The sequence below is a fragment of the Balearica regulorum genome, chromosome 18 (assembly GCF_011004875.1).
Source record: "Balearica regulorum gibbericeps isolate bBalReg1 chromosome 18, bBalReg1.pri, whole genome shotgun sequence".
NCBI classification, from domain to species: Eukaryota; Metazoa; Chordata; class Aves; order Gruiformes; family Gruidae; genus Balearica; species Balearica regulorum.
The window spans coordinates 5,038,472-5,052,179 of NC_046201.1; the positions used below are offsets into that span (position 1 = coordinate 5,038,472).

The 13,708-nt window shown below is 44.2% G+C and overlaps 1 protein-coding gene across 2 annotated transcripts in view; it reads right to left on the reverse strand.

Annotated features, from left to right (window-relative positions):
* RAB11FIP4 (RAB11 family interacting protein 4) overlaps positions 1 to 6,667 on the reverse strand; it is a 124,733-nt gene extending 118,066 nt beyond the window's left edge. The window contains exon 1 of one of the 2 annotated variants that reach the window (XM_075770385.1): positions 6,255 to 6,667. In XM_075770385.1, coding sequence (XP_075626500.1) covers positions 6,255 to 6,398 — 144 coding nt within the window. In that variant the 5' untranslated portion in view covers positions 6,399 to 6,667. The remainder of the gene's footprint in view (positions 1 to 6,254) is intronic. The other variant, XM_075770386.1, reaches the window with a different exon arrangement.
* Positions 6,668 to 13,708: the final 7,041 nt, after the last annotated feature.

Sequence of the window (13,708 nt, forward strand, 5' to 3'; positions counted from 1 at the left end):
TGTCAAGTACACAGGGAATAAAACCAATCACATTTACTTACCTAAACATTGTAAGCCAATTGATTTTTTTCCACTTTGTAGCTATAAAAGCACTGCTGCCGAGCATGAGTCAATTGTGCTAAATTGTAGGTAACAATGCAATTTAGAAACCAAGAAAAATTCTGTTTTGGGGATCACTGCTGCTGAGCATGAGTCAATTGTCCTAAATTGTAGGTAACAATGCAATTTAGAAACCAAGAAAAAAATCTGTGTTGGGGATCACCCCCACAAATACTATTTGGCAGTGGTTTGTTCCCCCTCCAAGACTTATCCTCCCCTGCAGCAATTTTGTATAAGTCACTTTTCAAAGCTTAATCATATTAGAGGAATAAAATCAGTATGTGCTAGAAATCTGAAATCCTCCCTAGGATTTGCAAGAGCAAATTTCTGGAGAACACGCAGGCATGTCACAGATGAAGAATACCAATTTTACAACTTAACGGCATGGATTGAATCAGGCATGGAGGTGGGGAGAGAGGAAGAAAAATTTGCATAGAAAATATCTGGTCTTGCTAGGCAGCTGAATGTTTTAACTTCACCAGTTACATATGCTACCTTCCATACTGTACACAAAAGATGCAGTACAGTCTTCTATGCTTGATCCATATGCTAAGTTTTTTCTTTACTTTTGCATTTAATTGTAAGACAACACAATATCACTGTACCTTTACTAAACGCAAACATTGAGGTAGTTATAAAACAGTCATTTAAATATCAAGAATTGCTATCAAAATTGTTTACCTTTCCCTTTAGGCATTAAGAACCTACTATTTCAGATCACTAAATTGTATTGCAACAATCAATTCCTAACTATGCATGTAACCCCCTCAGAGCTCTCACCTTTGAAATGCAAACATATTACATAACGAATTAAACTCATGAGTGAACAGCAAACCTACAGCTTCTCTCCTCATAACCGTGCTTCAGAAAATGTTATATTAACAGTAAGTACTAGGCTTGCTTTATGTCAGCTGTTTAGAAATACATGCTCAGTTTCAGGATATACCAAAAGGCTTTTTTAAACAAATTCACTGCTAGTTGGTATTGAATTAGGAAGGCTACAGTGACTGTACCTTGACTAATCCACAAAAACTAAGTACCCCACTGTGCCATTTCAGAACTGCATTTTTTCCATGTCACTGTAAATGATATGAAATATACGGGTCATTAGCAAATACAGTTTTAAGGAGTTTAAACATGTGGCAGCTTTGCTGTTTCCTAGAGAACACTATCGCGTAGGAGGGCTCTTTGCATCCTCGTTATATCTAGGTAAATATTTTATTTTTTTCTTTCAGGAATTATTTCTGGGAAAAGCAGAAAAGAAGTAAGTCATAATTCTTTTCTGCTCCGTTATGAGAATGGCAGTATCACTTGGTAACACACTAATACTTTTCTTTCAATCTTTCAGTGCAAAAGTCTTTTTTTCTCACAGCTGCAGCTAAGGCCAGAGCATACTACAGATCGTTAAGAAGGTGTGAACTAATCTCTGTCATCATGCACATCGATGTAAATTTGCAGTGATTCCATTAATTTTGGGGTGCAACTCTGAAATTCAGGAGCCTGAAATTCACCCAGACCATTCAGAAAGGCTCCATGATGTCATGCAATGAAATTACACTCCTGCTTTTTACAGGACAAGCTAGTTATGGAGTGGTTACAATAGCAGGACTGTGCTTAGAGCGGGACTCCATCAGGTCCCTGGGAGACATCTGAGAGCAAGTCAAAATGGAGCATCAGGCCTGTCATTAAAGTCAGCCAGCAGCCACAATCTACTACTGGGGCAGCCCTTGAGGTTGATGCCTTTAATTTCAGCCCAGAATGGGGATATTCATCAAATGGAAGCAACTAAAATTAGCAACAAACATCTCCCCTGTTTCAATAGTTTCTTTTGGCCAGAAAGTTTCATTTGTTCATGTGAAATACGTGAACTTGTTTTCAGCTACTTCTGTTCTACACCAGTAGTAAACCATTGACTTCAAGTGAATTACTGTCAACTCAAAAGAATAGTTGATATTGGCCTATAGATTTTATTAGCTGCTGAAGTTCTCTCTCAGGTGTGACACTGCTTCAAGTTGATGAGCATCTGTTGATCTTACGATGACAAAGACTACAGGTGTCTAAGCACCTGTATGGTTTGCACACCTCCAAAAGGTGATTACATATCTCAAAAAGAAGTCGTCAACAAGTTCAGTATGTTTCACTTGTTGCTGAAAACTGAATGTAGAGTTTAAATAGAATCTGGCATAATGAAACATCAACTGGCACTACCCTGAAATACACATTCACACAATCCACTGCCAGAACTGGGGCTTGCTGAACATGTCACTCACAATGCTCCTAGACACTCGGCTGCTAGTGCAACTATCTTCCCAGTGAAAGGGAACCAGATGGCGAGCGACTCTTGGCATTTTTCAATGTTATGTGAAGTGTTTCTTCAGCTAGTGAGTACATGCCATCCAGTCAAGTCACTTTGGAAACAGCCTTTCAAGCCTTCCTTCAGATTTCTGCACAAACGGCAAACAGACCATTCAACAGGAAAGCAAGGGCCAAGCCTGCTATTTTTAAGCACTGAACCAAAAGTCTCAGCTAGGAGTTTCTGTTGTCAGTGCAGATAAAGAAGCACCTCTGAAGGATTTATTTCATCCTTGGGTCCTGTGACACCCTCTGAGTGTTCAATTACTCATCAATGACCACAGGAAGATTAATTCAGAGAACTCAGTTAAATGCCTACAGCCAGATGGGACAAACAGAGGCCAACATGCCAAACTGCTTAAAAGCATAAATTCCACAACTATTTGCACAGGCAAGCAGTGTTCAAGAGCTAGCCTGGTCTGCTGTTAATTCAAGCACCATAGCAGTAATTTAGAGACATGATTCTGCTCCTGGCTCTGCCAAATTAACATGGCCCAGTCGTTTCTTCCTCTAGTTGAGCCGCATGCCTTCTAGGGCAAAGCAAAAGTTTGCAAGCAAACTTCTAGAAGTACTTCCACAGCCAAAACACCTTACCTAAAGAGCTGCTCTGAAGCAATCACTGTTCTGCTGCAGTGGACTCTCAATGACTGCATGGCAAGAAGAGGATTTCAGTGTGCACGGAAAAGGCAGAATTGGATGAGGTACAGTAGTAATGGTGTGGTCTTAAAGAAGAAAAGCAAAGCATCAAGCTATTAGAAGCAGAAGCCTCAAAAGCCCACTAAAAGTAAAATAGTAAGAAAATTAATCAGAAATGTTAAAGTTTGTAATTTTGACTGTGCAGGTAAGGCCTGCTTTGCTTGAAGAGAAAGCTGCTGCCTTGCTGCAACATTTTGCCTTGGGGGAGTTTTCATAGAGTTGTTATCTTTCAGGAATGATAAATTTCAGCATGTCGACTACACGTGCGTGCACACACACAAGGAAGAAAGAAAAAGGAAATGGAAAGAAAAAGAAAAAACAGAGAAGGCTAAATGCCCTAGACAGTCCAAGCCATGAGCCTTACTGAAGAATTTATATTAAGAATTTAGACTCCAACCTTTGAATGGCAGTGGCTCTGAGGAGGTAGAGAAGAGGTGGAAAGCTGTGTGTATCAGGTTGGCACAACTGAAGGGACAGATACTGTCTCATTTCATACACATGACCCAGGGCTGCTGTTGGTAAGAGTCAGAATTATTCAGGCCACAATGCTACAAAATAGGATCCTTCCTGTGGCCAGATGAATTACGTAAAGAGAAGGAGCAAGTAACTTACACATGAGGGCAAATCAATCTTTCACTGACGCCAGTGGAAAGATTTCTTTTAAATGTAAAGGGAGGTGAGGTGGATCAGGCCCAAGAAGTGTAGCATGTTCAAATATATAAATAATTTTCAATGACAGTAAACATGTTCTAATGTGTTAACGGGAACTGCTCTCTAGCAGTGTCTCCTCAGTTTAATTTCATGAGATGCATTCCCACACAGTGCTTATTACGTTCCTGCAGATGAAAGGTTGAAAGCACTGTGCTGTATGGGAGAATAGATTCTCACTGTCTCCAAACATCAACTGTGATTCATCACACAAAAAGTTCATTTTTAGCAAGACTTAAAACCAGACTAGCTCACCTACAGTGGTTGTTCTACAGTAAATTTGCACTTGGAAAATTGATTCTGTATTTCCCTAGCAAGCTTCTTTTGGTGATTTACAAATCCCATTTACTCGGCTGACACATGCTCCTTTGAAGTCAAAGGATTGCTAGCCATGACTACAATAGACACAGGGAAGCAAACCAGCACAAGTTATATTATAACCTTGATAGATATATAGATAAGACTTCTCTATCACAGTTTTGCAAATATCTTCTTTGAACACTGCCGGTTACAACTGAACAAAATACAAAGGATGCATTTCTCATCGCTGGTAATCTCTCCCATGCCTGCCAGTAAGCCAGCCCATCCTGAAACCTAGGTACTGCCACTGACAGCTGGTACTCTTCTACTGCCATCACTGTTGACATTTCCAGTTTTCTCTTCCTTTCCATTCCATTTAACTATTTGCCAACTAATAAACTCCAATTCACTCTAAGCTTTGAGATCACCACTTGAATCCTCCTTTGCATCTTACAGAACTTGCTCCCCTCTCACAACCTTAGATATTTGTAAAACCAAAAAGGATTGTTATGATCATCAATGCCAACCTGCTGCAAAACAGCCAGTGGAATTTGACCAGTCTTCCTCAGTGCTGCAAGAGAAAGCCACTGATCTGACTCCAAATAAATGCAGTGCAAAAAGCAATTTTGATACAATGTATCTGGCAGTAAGGATTTAAAAATATTTCTCTTAGTTTACATAAAATTATACAACATGCCAAGAGACAAATAAAACCAGAAATCAATAAAGCTCTCTACTATTACTCATTTATCTTTCATATTTTGCTGTTTAAACCAAGAAACTCCAGCTTCTCATTAAGAAAATGTTTAACAGACCTGTGACTATCTGCAAGCAATAAGCCTTCTGTCTCCTGGTTTTCTGATTTCATTCACAAGCTGTGTTTCATTACCAGTGGTAAGCCAAAAATAAGTAATTTGCTCCAACAATTACTGTGAATTCACTCTGGTTTTGCTACCTCTTTGGCATCCCTTTATAAACTACCATTTTATTGGCTCCTCACATTAATTTGTTTTATTGTACTTTAAAAGGTTGGCTGATACTGGTTTTCTGAGTCCTAGCCTAGTCCTTATCCTGAGAGTTCTCCTAGGGAAAGCACACGTTCCTTGCTGGTTAATTTTGTTGAAGCTGCAGCCCTTGATTGAATCATTTAAAGGAACTGTTTCAAACCAAGCACATGTCATTACCCTCATCGACACTGGCCTGAATCCCACTCTCATTTACACTGATGTCACGGATTTACAGTGGTCCCACTGACGCACGGCTCCACCGAGACCAGTGGCGCGACTCCAGATTTACGCTGTGTCACTGAAGGGCTGGATAGGGTCCCCGCTTCCAACTGATCATCTGGAGGTTTTAGGGTGCTCCTGGGCTGGTGCTTCCCTGACTGTTCGGACACTGCTGCGCTTCACCTGCCCACGGGCAGGCCGGGCAGCACCAGCACCGCACTGATGGCAGCCCGGAGCTTTGCTCCCAACGCCCCAGGGAACCAGGTACCTCGGTGAGGACGCAGCTAAGCCACGACAGAGAAAAACCGTGTTGTCACCAGAATAAATACACCTCCCCTAAAGGCACAGCAACGCCCGAGCACTGGGACGGCTCTGGGGAGGGGACCGGAGAGGGACCGGTCCCTCCACCCCAGGGGACCGGGAGCCAGGTCGGCCTGGGGGGTCTGGGCCGCCCTGAGGGAAGGGGGAGGCTCCCGGACCCCCAGAGGGAAGGAGGGATCTGGGCTATCTTTGGGGAGGACTCTGCGGTAAAGGGGAGGGCCACTGGGTCGCCCTGAGGAAAGGGGGCTCCAAGCCGCCATGGAGGGGGCTCTGGGACCCCCCCGAGGAACGGGGAGGTGTCCGAGCCGCCTTAAAGGGAGAGGGTCTGGGCCGCCCTGCGGGGCGGAATCGGGGGCTCCCTGAGGGACGAGGGGAATCCGGGCCACGATGGTGGTGGGGCAGTCTGGGGGGTTCTGACGAGGTCTGGCCAGGCAGACCCGTGGCCCGCTCCCCGGTGAAAGTTGCGCGGCTGCCGGGGGCCGGGTCAGCGAGCCAAGCCGAGCCGAGCCGGGCCGGGCCGGGCCGGGCGGGACCGGGGGTCGCCCCACTCACCTCATCCCCTTGGCCGAACTGCAGCCCCAGGGCGACGAAGTGCTCCACCCGAATGAAGCCGTCCGCATCCTCGTCGCACACGTCGAAAACCTCCTTGAGCTTCCGCAGGAACCGCAGCAGGCTCGCCGGCTCCATCGCGGGCATTAGCTAGAGGCTGGCGGCACGGCCGCGGCCGCAGCAGCCATGATCGCCCGCGCCTTCAGCGGGTGCGTGACATCAGCTCCGGGGAGCGGAGCGGGGCGGGAGGGACAGCGAGGAGGAGGCAGGGATGGAGGAGAGCGGAGGGAGGACGTGAGCCCCGGGCGGAGGGAGGGAGCGAGGAAAGGGAGAACAATAGGGCAGAGCTGGAGGATGGAGAGGGAGGGGGCGGTGGGAATCCGCGTTCGGCAGGGGCGGGGCCGCCGCCAGGGGGCGCCGCGGTGAGGGGAGAGCCACCGCCAGGGCCGGGCGGGAAGGCGGGCGTGAGGGGAGTGTGGTGGCCGGGCGGGAGAGGTGTGAGCACGGAGACAAACGTGACGGGGGTGGGGACAGTTTGTGGGCAGCAGCGATGAGGAGTTTCCCTGGGAAGGAAAATGGCCACAGGGAGGAGGGAGTGGGGCAGGGGGAAGCAAGGGAGGGAGGATGAAGAGGAGAGCATTCTCCCCTCCAACAGCTGGGGCGCAGCAGGCCTGGCGTCCCCTGGGTTCCTTTCCTGCCTGTCACAGACCCATTGGCAGTCCCTTCACTGCTCCACGCCTCAGTCCTCCTCCCCACCACCCCACATAAAACACCATTCACACTACAATTTCTCCTGAGAAAAAGCCAATGATTCTGGTCTGAAGAGGTCCAGGCTGGGGGGAGAAAAACAGAGCGTAGAGGGTTAAGGGGCAATTAAGAAAAAGGAGGACAAGCAGAGCTTCCTGTGCTGCATTACACCCAAGTGACCATGCAGAGCCATTCCTCATGGCTGGGTTTGGCTTAGGACAGACAGTGTTCTCCCGCACTTTAATGAGACATAGCTGGTAACTAAGGAATGTCCCTGCCTTTGCGGGATTCCTCATTAAAGTCTTCTGCAACTGCTGTGCTCTTTGGCTGGGTTTTAATTTGATCTCTCTGCTCTGTCCCTTTTCTTTTTCAGAGTTTTTTGTACTGCTTTTTAAGCCCACACCTGTGAGCTGCAAGAGGGAAGACCAGGAATGGTGCTGGTTCCTGCACTGTGCCTCAGACTAGGAATGACCGGGCAACATCTTGGGGAGGAAGGAGCACTGGCTGAGTCAGGCTCGGGTACTTACTGCCCCTGCCAGCACTCCTTTCCCGCTGTGGTTGCTGAGCACAGGTGACCATCCATCACTGAGTGACATTCTGTAGGTGACTGATAAAGCTGTCCATCTAAAATGACCATGAAAGTGCAGCAAATTTTGAATTGAGACAGTATCCATTTATTTGCTTCTTGCGGTAAGAGAGCTCTGTACGGCCCTTAGCAACCCTGAAAAATCTCATGATTAGAGCAAGCTAGTCAAATTCATCTTTTTCCTAGGAACCAATAGGAGTGTTCTCAGGAAGTTTTGTTTCTTTGGGCAGAGTCTCTCATCCCTTCTATGTGCAAATTCAGGGTTCTGGAAGAGGCTGACTTGACAGCCCTGTAGGCTGTAAGTCATCTGTCAATCAAAACACAGTGAGAGCACACACCACACTAGCAATACAGCTCCCCACATATCCAACTTCTGACACAGAGATAAGGAGTTGGTTCCAGACCCTCTGCCACCTTGACCTTCCTTTAGTTTTACAACAAATAAAGAAGAGTTCTGTGTCCTTACTGATGTACAAAAGGGTCTTTCCAGACTGAAAAAAAAAATCAAAGCAAAGAGATAAGATACGACCCTTGGGAAGCAAAGAATTTATGAAGAGATGTGAGGAGATCTGAAAGAGAAAAGGGAAGCAAAATATTTGATCAGCAAACTTCTCTGAAGTTATCTAGATAGAGGAGAATTCTTAAGATGTGGGGATGTTTAGCTTTTATCTGGGGACCCTTGAACTCATCTTCAGGTTATGCAGGCATTGAGCTTAGCACACGCCTCAGGGGCGCCTATTCAAAGTATTCAAAAACCTGTGAGCTGGTACCCCTCAGAGCTGTGGAAAGCAGACCTATGTGGAATCAGCTACTGTTAGTCTAACTGCTCTGAAGTGGAGTTCAACCTCTTCAAAGCTTCAGAGCACATCTCTGTCACTGTCCCACCTTGTTTGCTGAGATTGCCTCAGAGTGCCTCCTTGCACCATCTGACTCACCTCTCTGTGTGCAGATGGGCAGCTGTACAGTCGCAGACAGAGAAGTGGAGTCACACGAAGTATTGGGGGGGGAAGGAATACTTGTTCCTGTTTGCCATGACCAGAGGAGGAATTCCCACACCTCAGAGGGGTTATGCTCTGTCTCATGGAATCCAGTTAATTTCCACTGGCTCTCCTTTATCTTCTGCTGGAGGAAGAAGGAACTTGGTGTAGATAAGCAAGTAAGTAAGTGGCAACATAGATTTAGACTAAAACTGGTCTAAAACATTAAAATCTGTCTCATTCTTGCATTAATTTGAGGGGGGGGGGAGGGGGAAGGAGTTTAGACACTACAGTTTGGGTAGTTAGTACTGAAGTCTGAGAACTGCCACAGACAGCTTGAGTTCCAGAGAGCACTGGAATCAAGCCGATAGAAGAGCTGAAGAGATTGTAGAAGCTGTCATTGTAGACAGCTGAATATTTTGAGCAAATATCTGACAGATGGGAGATGATTTGACAGCACTGAACACAGGAGAATTCGGATGTGAGATGCTGTCAATAAAGGTCCAGAATCTGAAAGCTGGGGGTGCCCCAAGTGTGCGAAAGTCAGCCCACTGAGCTGAACACATGCCACGTGCTTGCTGGGCAACTGCGCTGGCAAGGTACAGTTTGTCAGGCTGAATCATGGAGAAGGCCAATTTTTATTGCCAGTGGATGTAGCTGACATTACTCCTTGGTGATCTTTGCTTCTCCAGTTCTAGGTAGAACACGTCTGCTCATACCAGTGGGGTATTTTTCCTTACTGGTATATCAAACTACTTGTTTCATCAGAGATGTTTGGCAACTTCTTCGTTTGACTCATGCACTATGTGGAATAAATATTTTACATGCTGCAAATCTAATTTTCTGAACTTGAAATATGATTAGTGGTGGTGCTACCATATTTGCCTGTTAAGAACAAATAGTTCAAGAGGAAACATTTCATTGAATACCACAGGTCATGGCTGTCATTTGCAGGATTTCTTTGCAATCATCTGCTTTTCCATCAATGTCACTTCCACTTACACAGCAAATTGTAATCTGGTGTCAGAAACAGCATCTATGGAGTGCAATCCCCAAGGCTGATGACCTTATCTACAATTCTGGTTGTGTTCCAGCATATAGTAGCAACATCTTGAGACCCAGCCTCCCAGAACAGCTTCACAGCACAATTTCTCTTTATGGTATACACAGTGTAACCCTCATTGAATATTTGGCTTCTAATAGTCTTACAGTATTTTGAACCAAATCCTGTTTCCCGTTGACTACTGTAGCCCTGATTAGCAACATAACAGATGTGCTTTATCAATTGGATATTCTCTTTGATTTTAAGTAGCATAAAGAACAGGTAACAGGCAGCAAGAACTAGCTTATTAATACTCTTGCCTTGCCTGAAAACTTAAATATCACTTAAGAGGTAATGGAGTTTTCTCAGGCAAGCTTAATTAGGTGTGGCACAGAAGCAAGATACTTGACTTTTTTTACCGCCATTTCCTCCAATCTTTTTTCTATTACAAAAAGTTCAACAACAACAACAAAACCTTACCAATTCTGGGGAATTGTTTCAACAAATAAGGATCTTCCTTTGAAATTTTCTAGTTGCTAAAGGACCTCACCTTGTAAAGGTTTTAATGGTTTAATTTTACATAGTATGAATGCTCTTGCTTGATTTCAACAGCACTCTTACCAGATTATGAATTAAGTATGTGCATAACTCTGCTAGATGAGCCTAGCTAGACAGCTCACTGCAGTTACCTCAGCAAATGCACCAATGCCTTATTTGTTTCTTCTTACAACACACATACGACCCTCAGAGACATTGATCAAAAAGTTTTAAAGATAGGCAGGGAATACACCATTTGAAAAAGAGCGTGCCTAAATACAAATCACAGTATTGAATGGTATGTTCTGGTTAGAGCAGGCTAAAATACCTGTTAATTGCAACTATAAAGCCTTGTTGTAATTGGGGTTGTGCTCACAAAGACCAAAATATCTGTTCTCATGAAGTTATTGCTAAATTAAATAATCCTCTGTACCGGTTCACATAAGACCATTTCCACTCTGAACTCATAGGATCAAAGTCCTGTTTCCAAGTGCTGACTAGGTATTTCCAGGACCGCACCAGGAGCAGAGCTGCTCAGGCCAGCGTGTGCCCGTAGTATTTGAAGGTCTCCGTACTCCACCAAGTGGCGAGCCATTTCACTGCACTTTGTCAGCACCCAAAAGACTCCATCGCTGCCACCCTGTGTAGGGCAGCAAGGTGAGGCTACTGTGGTTTTAAGAAAAATAACATTTAAAACAGAGGTGAAGAAATAGTATGGGATAAAGCAAGTTTCCTCCTGTTCCAAGAAGTCCCACAGTCCTCCAAATGCCTTGGGACCAAGCCTCTCTTTTTGGTAAATTCCAGAAGGCTCTCTGCTGCCGCCTTAGGGAAAGGGCAGTACCTGTCAGCTTTCTTCTGACGAGCTCTAGGCAATTGGGTAGACTTACATTTACCTCAGATTATAACGTGCAACGGTATCTGGCAACCTCCTGAAAGCATTAATGGTGCTAGAAAGCATCCGACAGCTGCCAGGCTACTAGGTCATCTCTGTCCCTTAGTGCTTCAGGAAGAGATCTTCACTCCTTCACAGGAGATTCTGGGTACAATGAAGTATTGAAGACTCCAAGACAACTGTGTAAAAAGGAGACCTAGTGTAGTAACTACAGTCAAGTTATTTTCAACTTCTACACCCAAAAGAGCTGTCAAGAGACAGGCAAACATTCCTCTCTGGATCTAATAAGCTAACAACATTAACAGACCTAAGCCCCAGATTCTTGAAGACTTTTTTTTCCCCTTTCCCTCCCTGAATTTATTAAAAAAAAAAAAATAAATCATCTAGCAAATCATTTAGTGGCTGTTATAGACTGAGGATGCACCAGCCAGTGTATTTTCTTCAAGCTAACTCACCCATAAGAGTTGAATATGAACTGTTCAGTAAGCTATCCCTTACTGCTTCAAATAAAGTTTCTAAAATATTGCTTATTTTGTCCTATCCAAGATGGACTACACAGCATCTGAATAAGTATGTTCCATCTGGACTTTTATTACAGCTGACTACAGGAATGTAATTCCCAGATATTGCTGTATTTAGCAACGAGATCTGGGACAGAATAATAAAATTAGAACATGATATACCATACTGATGCTAAAGCCAAACAGTGATTACTTGTTGTGTCTCAAAACAGATTGTGTGAGATGAGTCCAAGTTGGCTGACTAAAGGAAGATAAAGGACAGAACAAAAATATTTATGCAAGAGTGTAGGTGTGGCATCATTACTGCTGCGACCATCAATGGACCAAATTGACACCAAGTATGTGTGGGGCTAATGGTGATGAGCACAGCCTGACTTTGAAATAGACACTGTAACCAGCTTGCTTGTAGAGAAACAGTCCTGAAAAAGACATTTTAGGAACAGAGAAGTAATTAGAAGAGCAGCTTAACCAGGCTGGTTCTAGCAGCCTTTATAATTGCCTTCAAAAATTGTGGTAGGCATTATCAAATCTACTGACTCCAGCTTGCAGATGGAATTATTCCAGCTGTCTCTTATGCTTAGATGATTCACAGCATTTTAGAACAGATACAGCCCTATTCATCACAGTATCTACCTATAAATGTTGATACTGAGACTGAGGATCAAAATTAGGGGAAAACAGAAATTAGCTCCTTGATTTGAGTCAGCTTCAGCAAAAGTACAGTTTTCACCTCCCTGCTGTACAGTCACTCTGGCCTTATTTATTCAAGTCCCCCGTGAATCTGTAGTTACTTTTGCCTACGTGACATCCAAGTGAATGTTTTGGATGAGTGAGTTCTACATCCTAAACCCCTGTCTTACCACAAAAGCACTTTGGATTCAGATTTGTGCCATACATTAGATGGAAATACTGAACAGCAGAGCCACAGTGAGACATTTGCTGGAACTGGATATTATCTGGATGGTTTTGGTCTTCTGAAACACCCCAACCTCCTCCCTGCAGTATTGTAGCCACAGAATAAACAGAAAACCAAAGCTCTGCACCACAAAAGTACTTAAGTGGAAACCCTTCTTTCTGAGCTGAGGCCTGATACACTCATCTCAAGGTAGATTGTTTGCAGTGCTTGCCCTAGAGCCACGGGCAAGGAGAGGTTATTGTCTGGCTGACCGTTTGAGAGGGCCCTGTAACAGGAGAAATCTTTCACAGCCTGTCTCTTCTCTTTCCAGTCTGTGGGAGCACCCAACACCGACAGCTGGCTCTGATAAATTAGCACAATGCCATGCTCTTTTAGTGCTTTGTTTTTCAACCTCTAGTAGGTTGGGGGGGGAGGAGGGAAAAAGGCATCAAAGTATGCTTTAGAAGTATGTCCTGAAGACTAATCATTTAGGACTATTTCAGACCAAGGCTGGAAATTCTGAAGTCCCCTATGGTACATGGCCTGGCAATATTCCCATCTGGTTTAGACCATTGGTATAGTTAGTGCATCAATTCTGCAAATACTCTGCTAATGCTAGCCACTGAATTACATTACTTATCAGATACAAGTGAAGAGTAATAGTCAATATATGAAATTCATAAGGGTGTTTTGCCTTCCTTAGAAATATTTTAGGTGAGGAATTTGTAAACTGAGATAGGTTGAAAACCACTGCATTAGGCCATTCACGCTAAAACACCTCTACTCCTGCAGATATATACAACATAGTTACCTACTACCTCAATCACCAGCCACAGTTGGAAGAAAGAAAAAAAAAATCCCCCCAAACAGTGACAAGAATGGTTCATTTGTTCCTCCACAAGAGCTAAAGCTCTAACTACCGAATCTATTATATAGCAAATACCAAAAACAGTCTTCAGAGAAACCTTGCAAGGGTGAACTGTGCTCTACTCAAATTCTTCCTATTCCTTCATCACTGTCTGTGGGTCAGATAAATTACTAGTCCTTTCCTGAATCCCTCCTGGAAAAACAGGAACATACCCCAGAGTTCAGAAGTGACACACACAAATTGTGCTGCCATACAGCAGAATGTTTACAGGATAATAGACATAACATGACAATGAAGAAGTGCTCCAAGATTTCCATCTTGCTTCAGTACACAGATGTTCTTTTGTTGCAGCTTTGAATCCTGAGATAAGCAGATGTTGCAACACTTCAAAA